A 16,456-nucleotide genomic window follows, 5' to 3' on the forward strand; every position below is an offset into this window, starting at 1 on the left:
GCTCAAAAAAATCCCCAATTAGATCTGAAAAAAACTAGTATCAATTCTGTTGCTCTGCAACCGCCACAGGGGAACATGCATTATGGAAAGTAACCCCCTCCGTGCTGCACCACGTTGCCTGCAAATCGTTTGGATGCAAATCTAATTATGAATTCTACTTTCTGAAACTTTGCCCACCTGAGTGCCCGCTCGGCCCTGTAGCCTGGCCCTTTGCCGGGCAGCAGATATACACTTGTGATAGTAACATATGCTAATGTCACTTTTGGAGAGCTAATAAATGAATATTTAATTGATGACTTGTCTGTATGGGTTAAGTAATGACATTGTATTTCCAATCCGCTCTGCAAATAATTTCTAAATCCCTAAAGCTACATGGTTTTTAATCCGTCCACCGTGATTAAGGTGAAATATGCTGCTTTTCACTTAATGAGTGGTTTTGTAGATGCTATCGCTGCGCTCATACAGTTAATCCTGGATTTAGAGCATGCGATCGCGTATTACAATCACGCCATGTTGGCGAAGCAGCTTGTGAGCAATGACCATAGTATAGTGCAGGAAGCCACAGCCAGTTATTCCAAAAGTAGATGACGCACTGCCCTCTTGTGGTAGAAAATGATATCACATGTGAGCTGTTCATTTCTCTTGGCCATTATTCTTGTCCTACCATCTCCCTTATAAGCTGTGATTTCAGCGCTTTACAATAGTTTTCTGTCCACTTCAGCATTCTTTTACAACGCTAAGTGATTGTATTTTCTTTTATTCTTCAGACACGAATGAATCGACAGCTGCTCAGCCCAGCGAACCATAACTGTGGGATGGAGGATTCAGACACCGGTGACAGCGCCAGCAAGTGAGTAACACGAGACCACCCAAGGGAGAGGAACATGTTGTTATGACGTCATCTTTTCCAAAATCTTGCCAAAATCATTTTTGGGATCATGTAAATGCCATTATTTACATAAATGTAATGTTGCATCACTTGTGGGTAAGGAGCTCAAGAGATTTGATTGCACCCAGGCTCCTGATGGATGTGGGGAAAAGAAAAAAGCCTTTAGAAATAATTTTGGAACTAAATATATGGAATTTATCATATTCTTAGATATGGTACTATATTATATCTAATATATAAAGCTGTGTGTGTGTGTGTGTGTGTATGTCCGCTAAAGGAATCCGCACCGTTGTATGTACAATCACAAAATTTTGCACAGAATCCCCATGTGACTCAGGGAACATCATACACTATGTTTTGACAAGAAAATTTAACCCCACGCTTTACAGTTACTTTCCAAAAAACATGCCTCCATTAAAGTGAATGGAGCTGCGAGCTACAGGCTATTATTAAGAGCTATGATTGGTTGCTATACGAAAAAAGGACATTCACAGTATAAGAAGCTTATGTGTGAGGTAATATGATGTCGATGGAGAGAGAGACACAGACACAGATTGAGAGACAGATAGACAAAGAGACAGGCACACAGGGAAAGAGACAGAGACAAACAGAAACACACACAAAGACAGGAAAAAAAAAGCCAGGCAGAGACAGAAAGAAAGACACACAGGGAAAGAGACAGACAAGGAAAGAGACAGACAAAGACGGACGGGGGCACAGAGACGGACGGGGGTACAGAGACGGATGCGGGCACAGACTGGGAGAGAGACAGCTACTATCCTGGGAAAGCGCTATATATATATATATATATATATATATATATATATATATATATATATATATGTATATATATATGTATGTGTGTGTGTGTGTGTGTGTATATATGTATATGACAGTGTGCGGCTGGTCTCATACATATATATATTGTATGTAAACATTTACGTGTATACATATATATATATATCTGTGTGTGTATGTAAACATTTATGTGTGTGTATGTATGTATGTATGTGTGTATATATATATATATATATATATATATATATATATATATATATATATATATATATATATATATATATATATATATATATACATACATATATATATATATATATATATATATATATATATATATATATACATATATATAAATAAATATATACATATATATATATATACATATATATATATTAAAAAAATATATATACGTGTGTGTAGTGTGTATATGTGTGTGTGTGTGTGTGTGTATATATATAATATATATATATATATATATATATATAATGTGTGTGTGTGTGTATGTAAATATATGTATGTATGTAAATATATATCTCCACCATTCACAGTATTGATGCCCGATGTCACAGCTTGATTCCCTCCTCCCCTTCCCCACACAGATCATGCTGACAAATCTTTTCCATAGAAGTCACTGAGTCAAATCCTTCCTATTGCTGACTTTGGTCCATGTGTCTGCTATAAAGTACATTTCTAAATGCTGTGAACAGAAATTCAGACAAGATAGCAGCCTTCACAATCCTGTGCAGAAACTAGTATCCAAATGTCATAAAGCGAAAACGGCTTAGAAAAGATAGTATGCATTACTATTTGGTTTTAATTATTACAAATAATGTAGGTGATAAACATAATAAAGGCTATAGCCATTTAAAGGGAATCTGTCACCAGGATTTTGCTCTCCCATCTCAGAGCAGCATAATATAGAGATTGAGACCCTGATTCCAGCGATGTGTCACTTACTGAGCCATTTGCTGTCATTTTGATAAGATCAATGTTTTCTCTGCTGCAGATCTAGCTGTTATAGAGAGCTCCTGAATATACTGTATTAACCAGCCAAACACTAAGTAGTCCTGTAATGATAATGAACTGCTGATTAACAGTGATTTTATCAAAACTACACTAAGCAGCCCAGTAAGTGAAACACCACTGGAATCAGGATCAATGCCTCTACACTTGCTGCTCTCCGATTAGGTGGAAAAAAACAGGTGACACATTTCCTTTAAAAGCCATGGACAGTTTTGACAGAGAATGTTTTTGTTTTTTTCATATGTAACTGGTTACCTTTAGTTAACAAAAATTGCACTATTCTTCAGTCTGCTGTCTTCATTCATTTTCAGACCCTGCCCCAAGTCTCCGCTTTTCCACATGTAGTAGTCTCTGTTCCAGTAATATAGGCTTATGTGATGTATGTGTGCATCCAGGGAGCTGCTGTATTTATTAGCTCAGTCATCAGCACAGCTTCAATCTTGCTCTTATTTCCTCTCCATCTGCTTTCTTCTCTTTTTACAGCCCATTTCCATTCCCCTCCCTGAGACTATACATGCTTTCTCCACTGTCCACAGTGTGCAAATCTTTTTTGAATCCCCTCTCTGTTTCTGTCCCTCACACTGAGAGCAGATAGAGAGACAAAGCACAAAAAAAAACCCTTAGAACCTGAAGTCTGAGCTCAGACAGATTTGTAAAATTTAGGCAGCGCACTAGATAAAGAACTTACAGCCGTCTGCAGCAGTAAAGCTGTGTGGTAGAGAACAGTTGAACATTTTTAGACAGTGTCTTAATTTTGCATTTAGATATCAAATGAACAATAAAAACATTAGTATCATAACTCACAAAGCGATAACACTGTTTTTCCCACCCATGTGTTATTCTCCTTTTTTCTATTATAAGAACACTGATTTCAAAATCTTGAAATGGGAACGTGCTTGTTAGTGTACCACTTTTGTTTATTCTTTGTGTGACTGCTGGAAATATTTGGTACAGCCCCTTTAATTTTCAGAACAAAGATGCAATGACTGTGACACCCCAGAGAGTAAAGGGGTATTCCCATCTCCAAGATCCTATCCCAATATGTATTAGATGTAATAATTATAACATTAGTAAATACCTCCAATTAGAAATGGAGTCTAGTTTTCCTGATTAGCTTTGTCACTTTCCTTATGAGCAGGGCATTGCAGGACCTTAGGTATGCATGGTTATGACCATTAGAAACAAAGTAATAGTTATATACCGTAACCTTGGATACCTAATCTACTACAATGCCCTGCACATGAGGTAAGTGACATGACTTTTCAGGAGAACTATACTATATTTCTGATTGGAGATATTTGCTAATATTCTTCTTATTATACCAACTACATATTGGGACAGGATCTGGGAGATGGAAATAACCCTTTAAATGCTGGACCATCAGTAAAATCCCTGCATATTTGCCAGGGGCTGTGTAGCGTTACTGAGGCTTACACATGGTTTGGAATAAGTGTCTCTCTTTAGACCATTGTAAGGTGTTATTACAGAAGCTCCAACCTTATTCCGGGGTACACCCCTTCCTGTGCGGCCTTTACTGCTGATGAAACATTGGACTTTGCTACTTCCCGTCCAGACCTTTATACTGCTGAGTGCTCTGTATAGCTTTAAGTGTCATGTGTAATTTTCATCACATTAAACACTGTCTGTTCCCCCATCTCCCCTGCACAGGTTGTCATCAGAGGACAGTGAAGAGGCGTCCGCATATTTGTATGACAGCGATGCTTCATACGATGATGTGAGTCTGTCATCTCGCCCAGGAGGAGAGATGGATCTTCTTGGAGAGATCTTGGACTCCCTCAGTACACACAGTTCTGATCCCGGAGGAGGCCGCCTCACCGCTGCTAAGAGTCTGGACTTCTTTCGCTCTGTGGAGGATTTGGACTATAAGGTTACGGTACGTTCCTAACCTCTGCTCTCCCTTTTGCCTGTTTTATTCCATTCTCTTATCCAAATATAAAGATTTGACATTTTACATTTTACTTTATACAAATAATCAGTTGGTATTTCCCAATAACCAAATAGAAGTTTTATTCAGCCCAAGGCATATTTCCTATTAGAAGATAAAGATAATCCAGCTTCCGGAATAATATAAAATCTTGTACAAGCTTTATTTTAAAGGACGTAAAAAATACTTGTCATTACAAGGGACAAAATAGGGAGCCCATGTGTGACTACGCGTTTCGAACGCTACCTAGTGTTTGCTGTTTTTTAGCTATGGCACATCTATGATCAGTAACTCCAGTTTACTGCATTGCCTAATCCACCTTCTACTTTTCTGGGATTGTGGCTGCTGCTCAGGCTCTTTTCTATACTTTACACTGCAGCTCTGCTCCCTCTGACTCACTTATTTATTTATTTAAGAAAATGCCTACCACAAGCTCACATGAAAATCAGTACCTGCAGAGAATATTTCTAAAACACAAAAGACTGGAGAGAGGAGATTATCCAGTAAATGGCACGTGTATAATGAGGCAATAGGAAATATGAAGGGAAAGAAGGTGATCCAGCTCATCTGTGGCAAGCTCCAGCATGCAAGGATAACACTCTGGTAGTGCAGGGATCCAATAGAAGAAAAAATAATCCAGCTTCCGGAATAATGTAAAATCTTGTGCAATCTTTATTTTAAAGGACATAAAAAATACTTGTCATTACAAGGGACAAAATAGGGAGCCCATGTGCGGCTACGCGTTTCGAACACTACCTGCGTTCTTTGTCAAGCCTGACAGCCTGCGTTTTCTTTGTTGCAGCCTTGACAAAGAACGCAGGTAGCGTTCGAAACGCGTAGCCGCACATGGGCTCCCTATTTTGTCCCTTGTAATGACAAGTATTTTTTATGTCCTTTAAAATAAAGATTGCACAAGATTTTATATTATTCCGGAAGCCGGATTATTTTTTCTTCTATTGGATCCCTGCACTACCAGAGTGTTATCCTTGCATGCCGGAGCTTGCCACAACTGAGCTGGATCACCTTTCCCTTCATATTTCCTATTGCCTCATTATACACGTGCCATTTACTGGATAATCTCCTCCCTCCAGTCTTTTGTGTCTTAGAAATATTCTCTGCAGGTACTGATTTCCATGTGAGCTTGTGGTAGGCATTTTCTTAAATAAATAAATAAATAAATAAATAAATAAGTGAGTCAGAGGGAGCAGAGCTGCAGTGTAAAGTATAGAAAAGAGCCTGAGCAGCAGCCACAATCCCAGAAAAGTAGAAGGTGGATTAGGCAATGCAGTAAAACTGGAGTTACTGATCATAGATGTGCCATAGCTAAAAACAGCAAACACTGAAGAATATAATTCACTGGACAGCATTATCTTAAGGTGGACTTGCATATGAATGCAAAACTACAATTATACTTTTGCTTTAAGGATTTTTTTTATCTAGTCCATCAACTGATGATGTACAGTACTCAGCATAAATGAGTACACCCTAGCACATATATAAGAAAATGTCTCTTCAAAAATCAACATTCTCTATGAGATATCACACTACAATATACTCCCACAAATATGGGCCACTGATTTGAAACAAGACTTGTTCTTTTGCCCTCAAAAAAAAAGTAATTTTCCTAACAAATTCAAGACCATGTTGGAAAAAGGAGTAAACCCCTATGAAAGTCTTAGGAGCAAAGCTGAAGTTTAGACTACAAAATTCTAATTAAAAAGAATTCAATCACAGGTAAGTTTCCTTTAATTATCCATTAAACAGGTGTCCAGCAGACAGTAGATTATAAAAGAAAACCTCCTATTTCATGTGTCAGCAATGGCACCACATGGAAGAGAAATGTCACAAGGCCTGAGAATGAAAATTTCTTTACACAAGAAAGGTGAAGGCTACAAGAATATCAGCAAGAATCAGTTAGAATACTGTAGCAAAAACGATAGAGATAGAACTACAACCATCTCACATAGATGTCCAGGCCAACCACAGAAGTTAATAAAGAGAAAGTCTGGCTTCAACTGCTGTAGGTATAGGTGCTGTTGGGTAAATAAATATATCACAAGTAGCAAATCCCAAGCACTCAGAAAGGAGAGGAGAAAAATGTTTGATGCAAGTGTTTTTTTTATTAACAACCGACAGACTGCAAAATGTGAACCCTGACCTATAGCAACAACCAACATTTCGGTTTTTACACCTTTTTCAAGGTAGTTGCTTAATATAGAGATGCTAGGTCAAACGGGTCAGCTCAGACAACCGTCAATGTAGAAATAGATGGAGGGCATCACATTTAACAGTATGCGGTATCAGGGTTATACTATTAACCTTACGTTCATCTTATGGGTTACAAAATATCTATGACACTCAGTCTTGTCAAAATGTTGGAAATTGTTCTTGCATCCAGTGAGATATTGATTAAAATCTTAGTTTACAAAGGGGTGTACTCATTAATGCTGAGCACTGTATAAGTTTGCAGTCAGTTCTTTGGCCAGGTTGCGAATATCGATATAGCTCAGTGTGTAGAGCACATACAATTCTATGTCCACACAATTGATACGTGCCATACTTTCTGACCATCGCTATTGCATTGATTTTTTTTTTCCTGCATTCAATTTTTTGGACTTCATATTAGCAAGCCAAATCTAAGTCAATGAGTGTGGAAGAAAAAACCTATACCAAAGGTAGGCAAGTGTAACTGTCTATTCCCCCGGGCTCCCCGTCCCAGCATGCTTTGCAGATCTTCACCATATATATATTTATTTATTCATTTATTTATTTTTGAGTATTCATTGTATTAATTGGTTTGATATTCTTTGATCGCCTCTTTATTGTCATCATCCATGTTTCTTCTTCTTTTTATTGATCTTGTGTTGTCCAGTAAATGTGTGAGCAAATGAAAGTAAACCAGACATATTTTAATTTTTCCAGGTCTATTCCCTGAGAAATGTCTTTACATTAGTGTAAGCACAATGGTTTTATAAGATTCTATCCCTTGTCTGATGAATTCCATACAGAATGATGCAGCTGCCCTCTAGCGCTGCTTTACATAACAGAGGATCGCACCCCATCCATGATTCGTTAATGGGACCGAGCCCAGTAATCAGAATGGGTCACCAGGACGGCTTACAATGCCTTGTTGTGTTTTATTTGTTCCTTAAAGTATGACAAATTTATATTCTAAGGTTTCAAACAAATTTTTTTTTTTTTTCAAGGAATCTGAAAAAAATACAGGAGTTTGGTGATCAGAAATGTACACATAGTGCCTTGAAAAAGTATTCATACCCTGTAAACGTTTATATAGCACCTACAGAGCAGCGGTTGAATACTCGTTGCTGGGCCGGTTATGTCGGGTCAGGGGGATCTCACGGGTGGCCCTTGCCCGTGTTCGTGGCCCAAAGGTGTACACAAAAAGGGGAAGATGAGATGGCATGAGGATGGGTGATGATGAGGATGATAGGAGTTGTAGTTGTCTCGTGATGCCACCTGTGGTATCTGGGCAGAGATTAGCTACCACTGTGGTCACTGTCCTCTGGGGCAGATGGTGTCGTAGCTAGGATAGTTCAGCTTCCCGTAGGTGAAGCTAGGCCCCAGGGAGGATGATGGGGGTGGTAGCAGTGGCCAAAGGCGCCAGCAATGAAGGGCTAACTGAGTGGTTGCTGTTCAAGATGTTTACTCACTGTCCGTAAGGTGCCCGGAGGTGCCGGTGTTCGTTGTGATGGGCCCCAGCCAATCCCGGATAATTCGGAGGTCACCGCCGGTGTTCTCACTGTGTGTCATTTCTCGTTGTGGTCCCTCCAATCCCGTGGATAGAATGGGTCATTCCATGGTAACTTACGTTACATTCAGAAGCCAAAAACTGAGTTAATAATGGCTACAGAGTGTTCTCTGAAGGCAGGCACAAAAATGGGTGAATGTATATTGTACATTGAATTATTCTCAATAGATTTCAACACAGTTTGATTTTTCAACAATACAAATGAAATACAAAATACAATGTTATTACTTGGTAACTTATGTTTCTTTTTGCGTAACATAAGTTGCCAAGTAATAACATTGCGTCATGCACTGTCTACGTCATACACACGCAACGGCATTGAGGTCCTGCGCAGGTGCACTTTGATCTGCCCTGCTCAGGACAGATGAAAGTATTGTAGTGCGCCTGCGCAGGATCTCAATGCCGGCGCTTGTGTATGATGTAGACGCGTCAAGCACCGCGGCTTCAGAATAAGGAAGACAAAGATGGCCAAAAGGGGAGGCGCCAGTCCCGGAGAACAGCACCCCCCATCTGACCAGTCTGCACCGGAGCGACCTTCTAGGTGAGTATTATATAGTGTTTTTTATGCTCTACCCAGCGGCCTGGGCTCTTATATACAGCATGTTAGAATGCTGTATATAAGAGCCCAGTGGTGGTGGCCGCAGCTTATAGGCCGAAAAAGTGGTGACAGGTTCCTTTTAAGAAATTCCCACCAAGGATGACAACATTGACAACAAAAGACTAAAGTGGCACCGTAATACAATAGAATAGTAAAGGTAGAAATTACATTAGAAGTATTATGTCGTTAAGAGTTTACATAGAGTAAATGTGCGCTGATGTTCAATAAGATCCCATGATGAGGACAACATAAAATTGTTAATCATGAAAATGGCAGCTGGAAATTCTACTACTAGAGCTTGTTCAGACTCAGCTGAACGAGGGGCATAGAAGAATGAACTGCTTGCTATTATCTAATAATAATAATTATTTTCTGCTCGGTTTGTCTGTTTTGTAGTTTCTCTCCAAGTTTAGGGACTTGGGACGGATTTTTTGAATAACAGTGGGTTTTTGTCATCCTCAGAAGAAGACAAATACTCCCAGTGAGGACAACCTGGCGTCACTATGCCTGGATTCTGGACAAAATTGGAATTATGGCCAGGATGACAGTATCCTTTACAGAAAACATGTCTCTAGCACGACCCATCAGCAAAACAGAGGAGAGGCATCTTGCAAAGACTTCGACAGACGCAGGTCTGAGTTTCCAAAAATGGTTCTCCTTGAGGCGGCCGCACCTGGAACAACTGGACGTCCCAATTCTCTTTTCTGCAGACCAGATGAGGCAGCTGTATACAGCATCAAGATATCCAATGATGAGCTTCCATATAAGAGTTTAGACGCTCACGTACCTTGGGAAAAAGAGGACATAGAGTCAAACGGTGATCAAAGTCCAAATAGTCCTCTGGAACATATTTCCCGTCTTTGAGTTTACTTGTTTCAGCTTCCAGATTAGTTGCAAAAGTTGGAAGAAGGAGAATGGAAATTATAAGTACTGTGTCACAAAGTGTCCTAGATGTACCATTTCAGTCCAGCAGGAGGAATCCATTGTATTTCTTTTACACCTTAGCATTTCACTAACTTAGTTTATTTTCATCTCATTCTCTTTCAGTGGCTCTGCACTGTGGAGTGCATGCTTCAGTTATTTAGTATTATGGCAGAAGCTTTTCTGTTTGTCCTAGCATCAGTGTGCGCTATTACATTACTTTATACCACCTAGTAATAGACAGGCTGTTTCCTGCGATCAACTATTATTTTGTGTCAATCGGTGAGATCTCTTGGAGTTTCAGAAACCTACTCGCTCCTTGCCCAATATGGCCACCTCTCCACAGAAACCTATATGCTTCCTGCCCAATATGGCCGCTTCTCTACGGAGACCTCTACACTTCCTGCACAATATGGCCAGCTCTCCACGGAGACCTACATACTTCCTGCTCAATATAGCCACCTCTCCACGGAGTCCTACTTGCTTCCTGCCCAATATGGCCACCTCTCCACAGAGTCCTACTTGCTTCCTGCCCAATATGGCCACCTCTCCACGGAGTCCTACTCGCTCCCTGCCCAATATGGTCACTTCTCCACAGAGGCCTACACATCTTCATGATCAGTTGATCTTTCAAAGCCCACAATTTTGAGAGGTATCAATATAATAATTTTCCATAAAAATTGACCATGGAAACTGCTCTGTAAGGTCAAAATGTGAATGAATAATTATTTATCATGTTGTGGTACGGTATTTAAGATTTTTTTTAATTGCTATTATTTTATATTGCAGCGGTCTTGTACATGTGGGCATAAGGACGAGCAAATCTGTTCATTCAGATGATAACCAGTTGCACATGCAGAATATTCACCTCCTAAATATTATTTTGCTTTCCCAGCCCTGATGAAAATCAAGCTGTTATTCTCAGAGTAGGCCTCATTTATTATACGGGTGATCTGCAATATTACTTTTTATTTAGCCTTCTAATTATAAAATTATAAGAAGGACTTGAAATTTTTAATGTTTGTTAAATAAAAAAGGCTTTCCTCCTCCAGGCACCCATTTAAATGGGCACTACTGCATTGTAATGCAACACTTCTCTCCAGATATCTCCTCCCTACAGAGTGGCGCTCTTGTGGTGGCATCTTTCTCTGCTGCCATCTTACATCTGTGATTTGGCTCCAGGGTGAGATGCAGGTGCCTTGCCCAGATTAGTGAGAGGGATTCATGGACAGCAGCGCTTGGTTCAGTGGCTGCTGTAGAGAAGGATGAAGGTCAATTTTAATATACTTTATATTGCCAAGCTCTTTCACTCTTCAATAATAAGAAGGCAAAATTACAAAAATGTACATTTACATTATCCAGATACCACTTTTCTTAGTCTTCTCATAGAGTCATAGGGTCTTAACATCACTGATTTGCCAGTAAGCCATTCTTGGCTTATGGAAACAAAACTTCTCTGGGAGTGTACAGGCCCAGAGGTGGTATTGGCCACCTGAAGGACTGACCTCCTGCTCAGACTCCTCCATCATGTAAATCACAATACCAGGACATCCTGTGTCTGGTGTGGACCTCAACCTCAGGGGAAAGTCAGATGGGGACCCACACTGGGCTTTGGAGGGCTAAACCTCCTAATATCATCTATATGGTTGGACTGTGGCCGCTTGGTGACATCCAGACAAGCCGCCCTCGTGAGTTTCTGACCAATGCACAGGCATTAAAACCTTTATCTAACCTTTAACCTGGAATTGTGTGAGAAACAAGAAACATTGAGAGGAGTGGAGTCCAGATAAAGGAAAGTGGGAAAGTGTGTGAAGCTGAGCGACGTCTGGATAATAGAAACGTGTATATATATATATATGTATGTATGTGCATATATATATATATATATATATATATATATATATATATATATATATAATACATCAATCCAAAATCAGCCCTTTAATTCCCTTAAGGGTATGTGCACACAATGTCTTTTTCAAGCAGACTAAAATGTCAGGAAACTCTCCTTTTCTCTGGAGCTTTATAATCCTTAACTGAATTTTTACTTTAAGTCTATGTGCGCACAATGCAGTTTTGTTTCTTCAGCAAAAAACGCACCCTCAGGCAGAAAAACGCACATATGGCCAAAAAAAGGCATAAAAAAAGCATTCATTTTTGGCGCATTTTTCTGCCTTTTTGCCCATGTGTTTTTTCACTATGTTCAATGGAAAAATGCAGGGAAAAATGCAAAATGAAGTGATGTTGCTTCTTTTTTCTGCATCCAAAACTGCAGGCAAAATAGAAGCAACATGCACAGCCTTTATAGACTTTGCTGGGGAAGGATAATATATTCAGTTTAGGTCAACAAAGTGCAGCAAAAACTGCACCCAAAACTGCACTGTGCACACAGGGCCTAAGCTATTTTTCTTGGTCATTTCTTCAGCACTTTTTTGGTGGTCTTGACTGGAGTCATTTTCTGAATGGTTTGGGGTTTCTTTTTTACTGGTGATTCATTTACATTTTTTTAACTCCATTCAACAATTAAAAAAAAACACTCTTGTTATTTAAGCAAAAATGCGGACAAATCACTCATAAAGACTTCTGAACATCTTTTGAGCTTTCCCAGCGACTAGTATTATACGGTAAAACCCCTGAAGAATGGTCTGATCACTTCTTTTCACTGCTCGGCATCTTTGTAAACCTGAAGCAGTTAAAAAAAACACTCAAAAGGCCTAATATATGAGCAGCAAGTTGTTTCTACAGAGAACGGCTTCTGTTCATTGTTATGCATGTTTTTTTCAGACGTTTTTCAGTTTGATTTCGGAGCAGGTCCACTCCAAATCTACCTGGAAAAAAACATTATGTGAACATACCCTAACCCTGTCACTTCTGGCAGTATACTCCAAAAATATTTGGTAGCAGAGTTCTTTTTTACTGTCAGCCACTTACCTCTATCCCCATAGTACAGTCATTACCATGGTGGTGGGGCTGTAGTGTAGATATGTTAGTGTTGTGGATGTTTATTTTTTTTTTTGTTACTTGGCCTTACTAATCTGTCAGCTGTCCCCAGTGATGGAGGAGGGGTGATGGGTAATGATACATGGTGCCTAGAGCAGTGCCGTCTGAAAAGTCTGCCCATAGGGCCCCAGCTTCTGTGATCCCGGTATGACTGCACATTGCCGGCAGTGCCGTTGCTAGGCTATCGTCAGGCTATAGCGGACAGACAGCAGTCACAGGGGGCGTCTGTTGTGCCGGACCTGGTGTATGCAGGGTCTTCTACACATAATTAGCCGGCTGATTCTCTGCCAGCCTGATACTGCACCTAGTTGCTTTAACTGACAGCTTTCTTATAGCCTTACGTCTTTAGTGAAAAAAATAAAATATATATATATATATATATATATATATATATATTTATTTTATACAATATATAGATCTATATGTATATATCTTCAACAACATATCTGCACAATTCTAAATACAGTACAATTCTTCTACTCTGATAAGCCAGGCGGTCTGACAATATGACAAATCTTCAGAAATCTGATGTGGATTTTTACAAGACCAGAAACCGAAAACCCCATTGATCTGTTACATTCAGATTTAAAGTAGCGAGTTTTCTATTAATGTTTTTCGTTTTCTTCCTGAAGATTTTGGCTAAATTCCACTGATACCGGATTAAAGGAATTGTAAGGTGTTTCCAATGACTTTATATGTGCTGATTTGTATCATGATTCTTATCTCTGGGACGTCTGAGCTGTTGCATTTAGTAGCCGCGCGGCTTCCTGTGTACATCTGCCAGTAATTCTATCCTCAAGTCAAAATCTCTTGCTTGTCGGACAACTTTTGCCCAAGATGCGGAATAACAGAAATAATTTATATCTTTTTGCAATAAATATTGCATTCCTAATGGCAGGGAAGGAAAGAAGGGAAATAACAGCTTGAATGCTCCTGTCTTGATTTCCTATGTCAGCTTTTAATCCTAGCTAGCCCTGGGCACGGATGTAGGACTGTACCACTACCGCGCTGTACTATGGCTCTGTGGTAGAACACCATTCCGGAGTCTCTAAATAGGAATGATGTGCAGCACCATCGCAATAGACTTCAGAAAACTAGGAATTCTCATAAAGAAAAGAAATGGACATTGTGTTATCAATTGTTAAGCAGTGGTTTATCTTTTGTAAATCTTTCACACCTTGGATATTAAGATGTTAAGTTATTAAGCTTTACTTATTGTGTACTGATCTTTAATTACAGCATGTAGAATAGTACATTCTCATTCAGAGCTGAACTCCGACTTCTGCAGGCGGCAACTGGAATCTGTGTGTGTAGCCTTATGAATGATCATGTGCAAGCGCATCTACATGTACCATCCGTAATCTATTCTCATGAAATCTTTGACCTAGACAGATCCTCTATATTCTTTTCTTCTGTCCTCCTGTTGTCCAGAACACTGAAAGGGAACCTGTCACCTTGAAAATGCAAGCATGATGTTAAAATGCAGGGAGAGCGTTACCGATTGATCAGTATTGGGAGAAAAGACTAACTATAATAGTATAACTTCTGTTTCAATTATTTAATCCTCTGCTATTTCTGGGATTTCCAGTCCAATGGGTGGATCTGTCAGTGACTGACAGCTTTCTTTATAAGTGTGCACACAGAGATAGCTGTCAATCACTGATAGCACCGCCCATTGGACTGAGAACCCCAGAAGGAGATGAGGAATAAATGATTGAAACATAAATTATACTGAGCCTTTTCTCACAAAACTTTATATCAATCTACTCCGCTCCCCCTGCACTATTTACTCAGGACTCTACTGAATTAGTAAGGTTGGGTTAAATATTGGACTATAATACAGGCAGTACACATGTAGATTACATGTAAAAAGGTGAATTCCTATCACTAGCCGTTATGCATGACTTCAGGCCTGCAATACTCACTGACATAGTGACAATAGCACCATCGTATATCATATTTGCACTTGTGAATATTTCATTTAGTTTTTGTGCCTAAACATTTGCCAGATTAGGAACTGACTATTGCTTTACCTTTTGTGTGATGTTGTTGAATTCATATAGGCAGAAGTTGCTACTAAAATCCTCCAAGTTGTGCAGATTTGCATTTGTAGAATTTGCTACAAAACCTGAAAAGAAAAAAAGAATCATTGGTTTACAATCTGCCCTTGTGCATTTTACTGCAGATGTGTGCGTAATCTTACCATTCACAACACTACATTAATTATGGATTTCATTATGGATTGATGTTTTTTCTTCCCCATTGAAGCAAATGTTCAGCAGAATTGATATTTTGGCAATTTAAAAATCTGTACCAGATCTTGCTTTCTGCACAGAAATAATTAGCAGCACGAGGATAAGACTCATCAAATTGTAACCTCCTGTTGGCAACTGTTATCTGCCCAAGAAAATCTGCAACATTTTGATCTATGTGGACCTACCCTAAGGGCTGGTTCACACTAAGCGACAGCGACAACGAGGTCGCTGTTACGTCACCATTTTCTGTGACATAACAGCGACTTTGTAAGTCGCTGTTATGATCGCTGCTTAGCTGTCAAACACAGCAGCCGAAGCAGCGATCATAACCGCGAGAGCAGGGAGCCGCGCACACTGCTTAGCGCTGGCTCTCCTAGCTACAGTACACATCGGGTTAATTAACCCGATGTGTACTGCAGCTCCATGTGCAGAGAGCCGGAGCCGGCAGCACAGGCAGCGTGAGAGCTGCGGAGGCTGGTAACTAAGGTAAATATCGGGTAACCACCTTGGTTACCCGATGTTTACCCTGGTTACAGCTTACCGCAGGCTGTCAGATGCCAGCTCCTGCTCCCTGCTCGCTTCATTTCGTTGCTCTCTCGCTGTCACACACAGCGATCTGTGTGTCACAGCGGGAGAGCGCCTTTGAAGAAAACGAACCAGGGCTGTGTGTAACGAGCAGCGATCTCGCAGCAGGGGCCAGATCGCTGCTCAGTGTCACACACAGCGAGAAAGCTAATGAGGTCACTGTTGCGTCACCAAAACCGTGCCGTAGCAGCGATTTCGGTAGCGATCTCGCTATGTGTGAAGCACCCCTTAGCTGGGTAATATTAAATGGATTAGTCAGGTCTTAGATTTTGATGGCCTATTCTTAAAGAGGTTGTCCAGGGCTAAAAAAAATTGGTGACCAATAATGATGAGCGAGCACTACCATGCCCGGGTGCTTGGTACTCGTTAAGAGCAGTTAGATATTCGGATGGACATGCCTTGAGCACTCAAGTATAATGGAAGTTAATGGAGAACTCAAGCATTTTTCCTAAAGTTTTCCCAGAAAAATGCTCAAGTCTCCCATTGAGTTCCATTATACTCAAGTAGTCAAGTCACGCCCATTCGAGCATCCAACTGCTCTTAACAAGTACCGAGTACCCCAGGATGGTAGTACTGTTGAGTACTGCAGCTTTTAGTTGATCAGTAGTGATGCCATGTGTCGGACATCCACCAGTATTATATTGACGTCTGATCTGAAGGACATGTCATC

At 40.0% G+C, this 16,456-nt stretch overlaps 1 protein-coding gene across 8 annotated transcripts in view; it reads left to right on the top strand.

Annotated features, from left to right (window-relative positions):
* Positions 1–16,174, top strand: part of DENND1B (DENN domain containing 1B) — a 278,308-nt gene extending 262,134 nt beyond the window's left edge. For 5 of the 8 annotated variants that reach the window (XM_075322179.1, XM_075322183.1, XM_075322181.1 and 2 more), the window contains 3 exons: positions 768–850; positions 4,382–4,607; positions 9,488–16,174. In XM_075322179.1, the coding sequence (XP_075178294.1) occupies positions 768–850; positions 4,382–4,607; positions 9,488–9,889 (711 nt within the window). In that variant the 3' untranslated portion in view covers positions 9,890–16,174. Of the gene's footprint in view, positions 1–767; positions 851–4,381; positions 4,608–7,284; positions 7,334–9,487 lie in introns of all 8 variants that reach the window. The other 3 variants (XM_075322185.1, XM_075322186.1, XM_075322180.1) reach the window with 3 other exon arrangements.
* The last annotated feature ends 282 nt before the right edge of the window (positions 16,175–16,456 follow it).

Source organism: Anomaloglossus baeobatrachus, chromosome 8, assembly GCF_048569485.1.
Source record: "Anomaloglossus baeobatrachus isolate aAnoBae1 chromosome 8, aAnoBae1.hap1, whole genome shotgun sequence".
Taxonomy (NCBI): Eukaryota; Metazoa; Chordata; class Amphibia; order Anura; family Aromobatidae; genus Anomaloglossus; species Anomaloglossus baeobatrachus.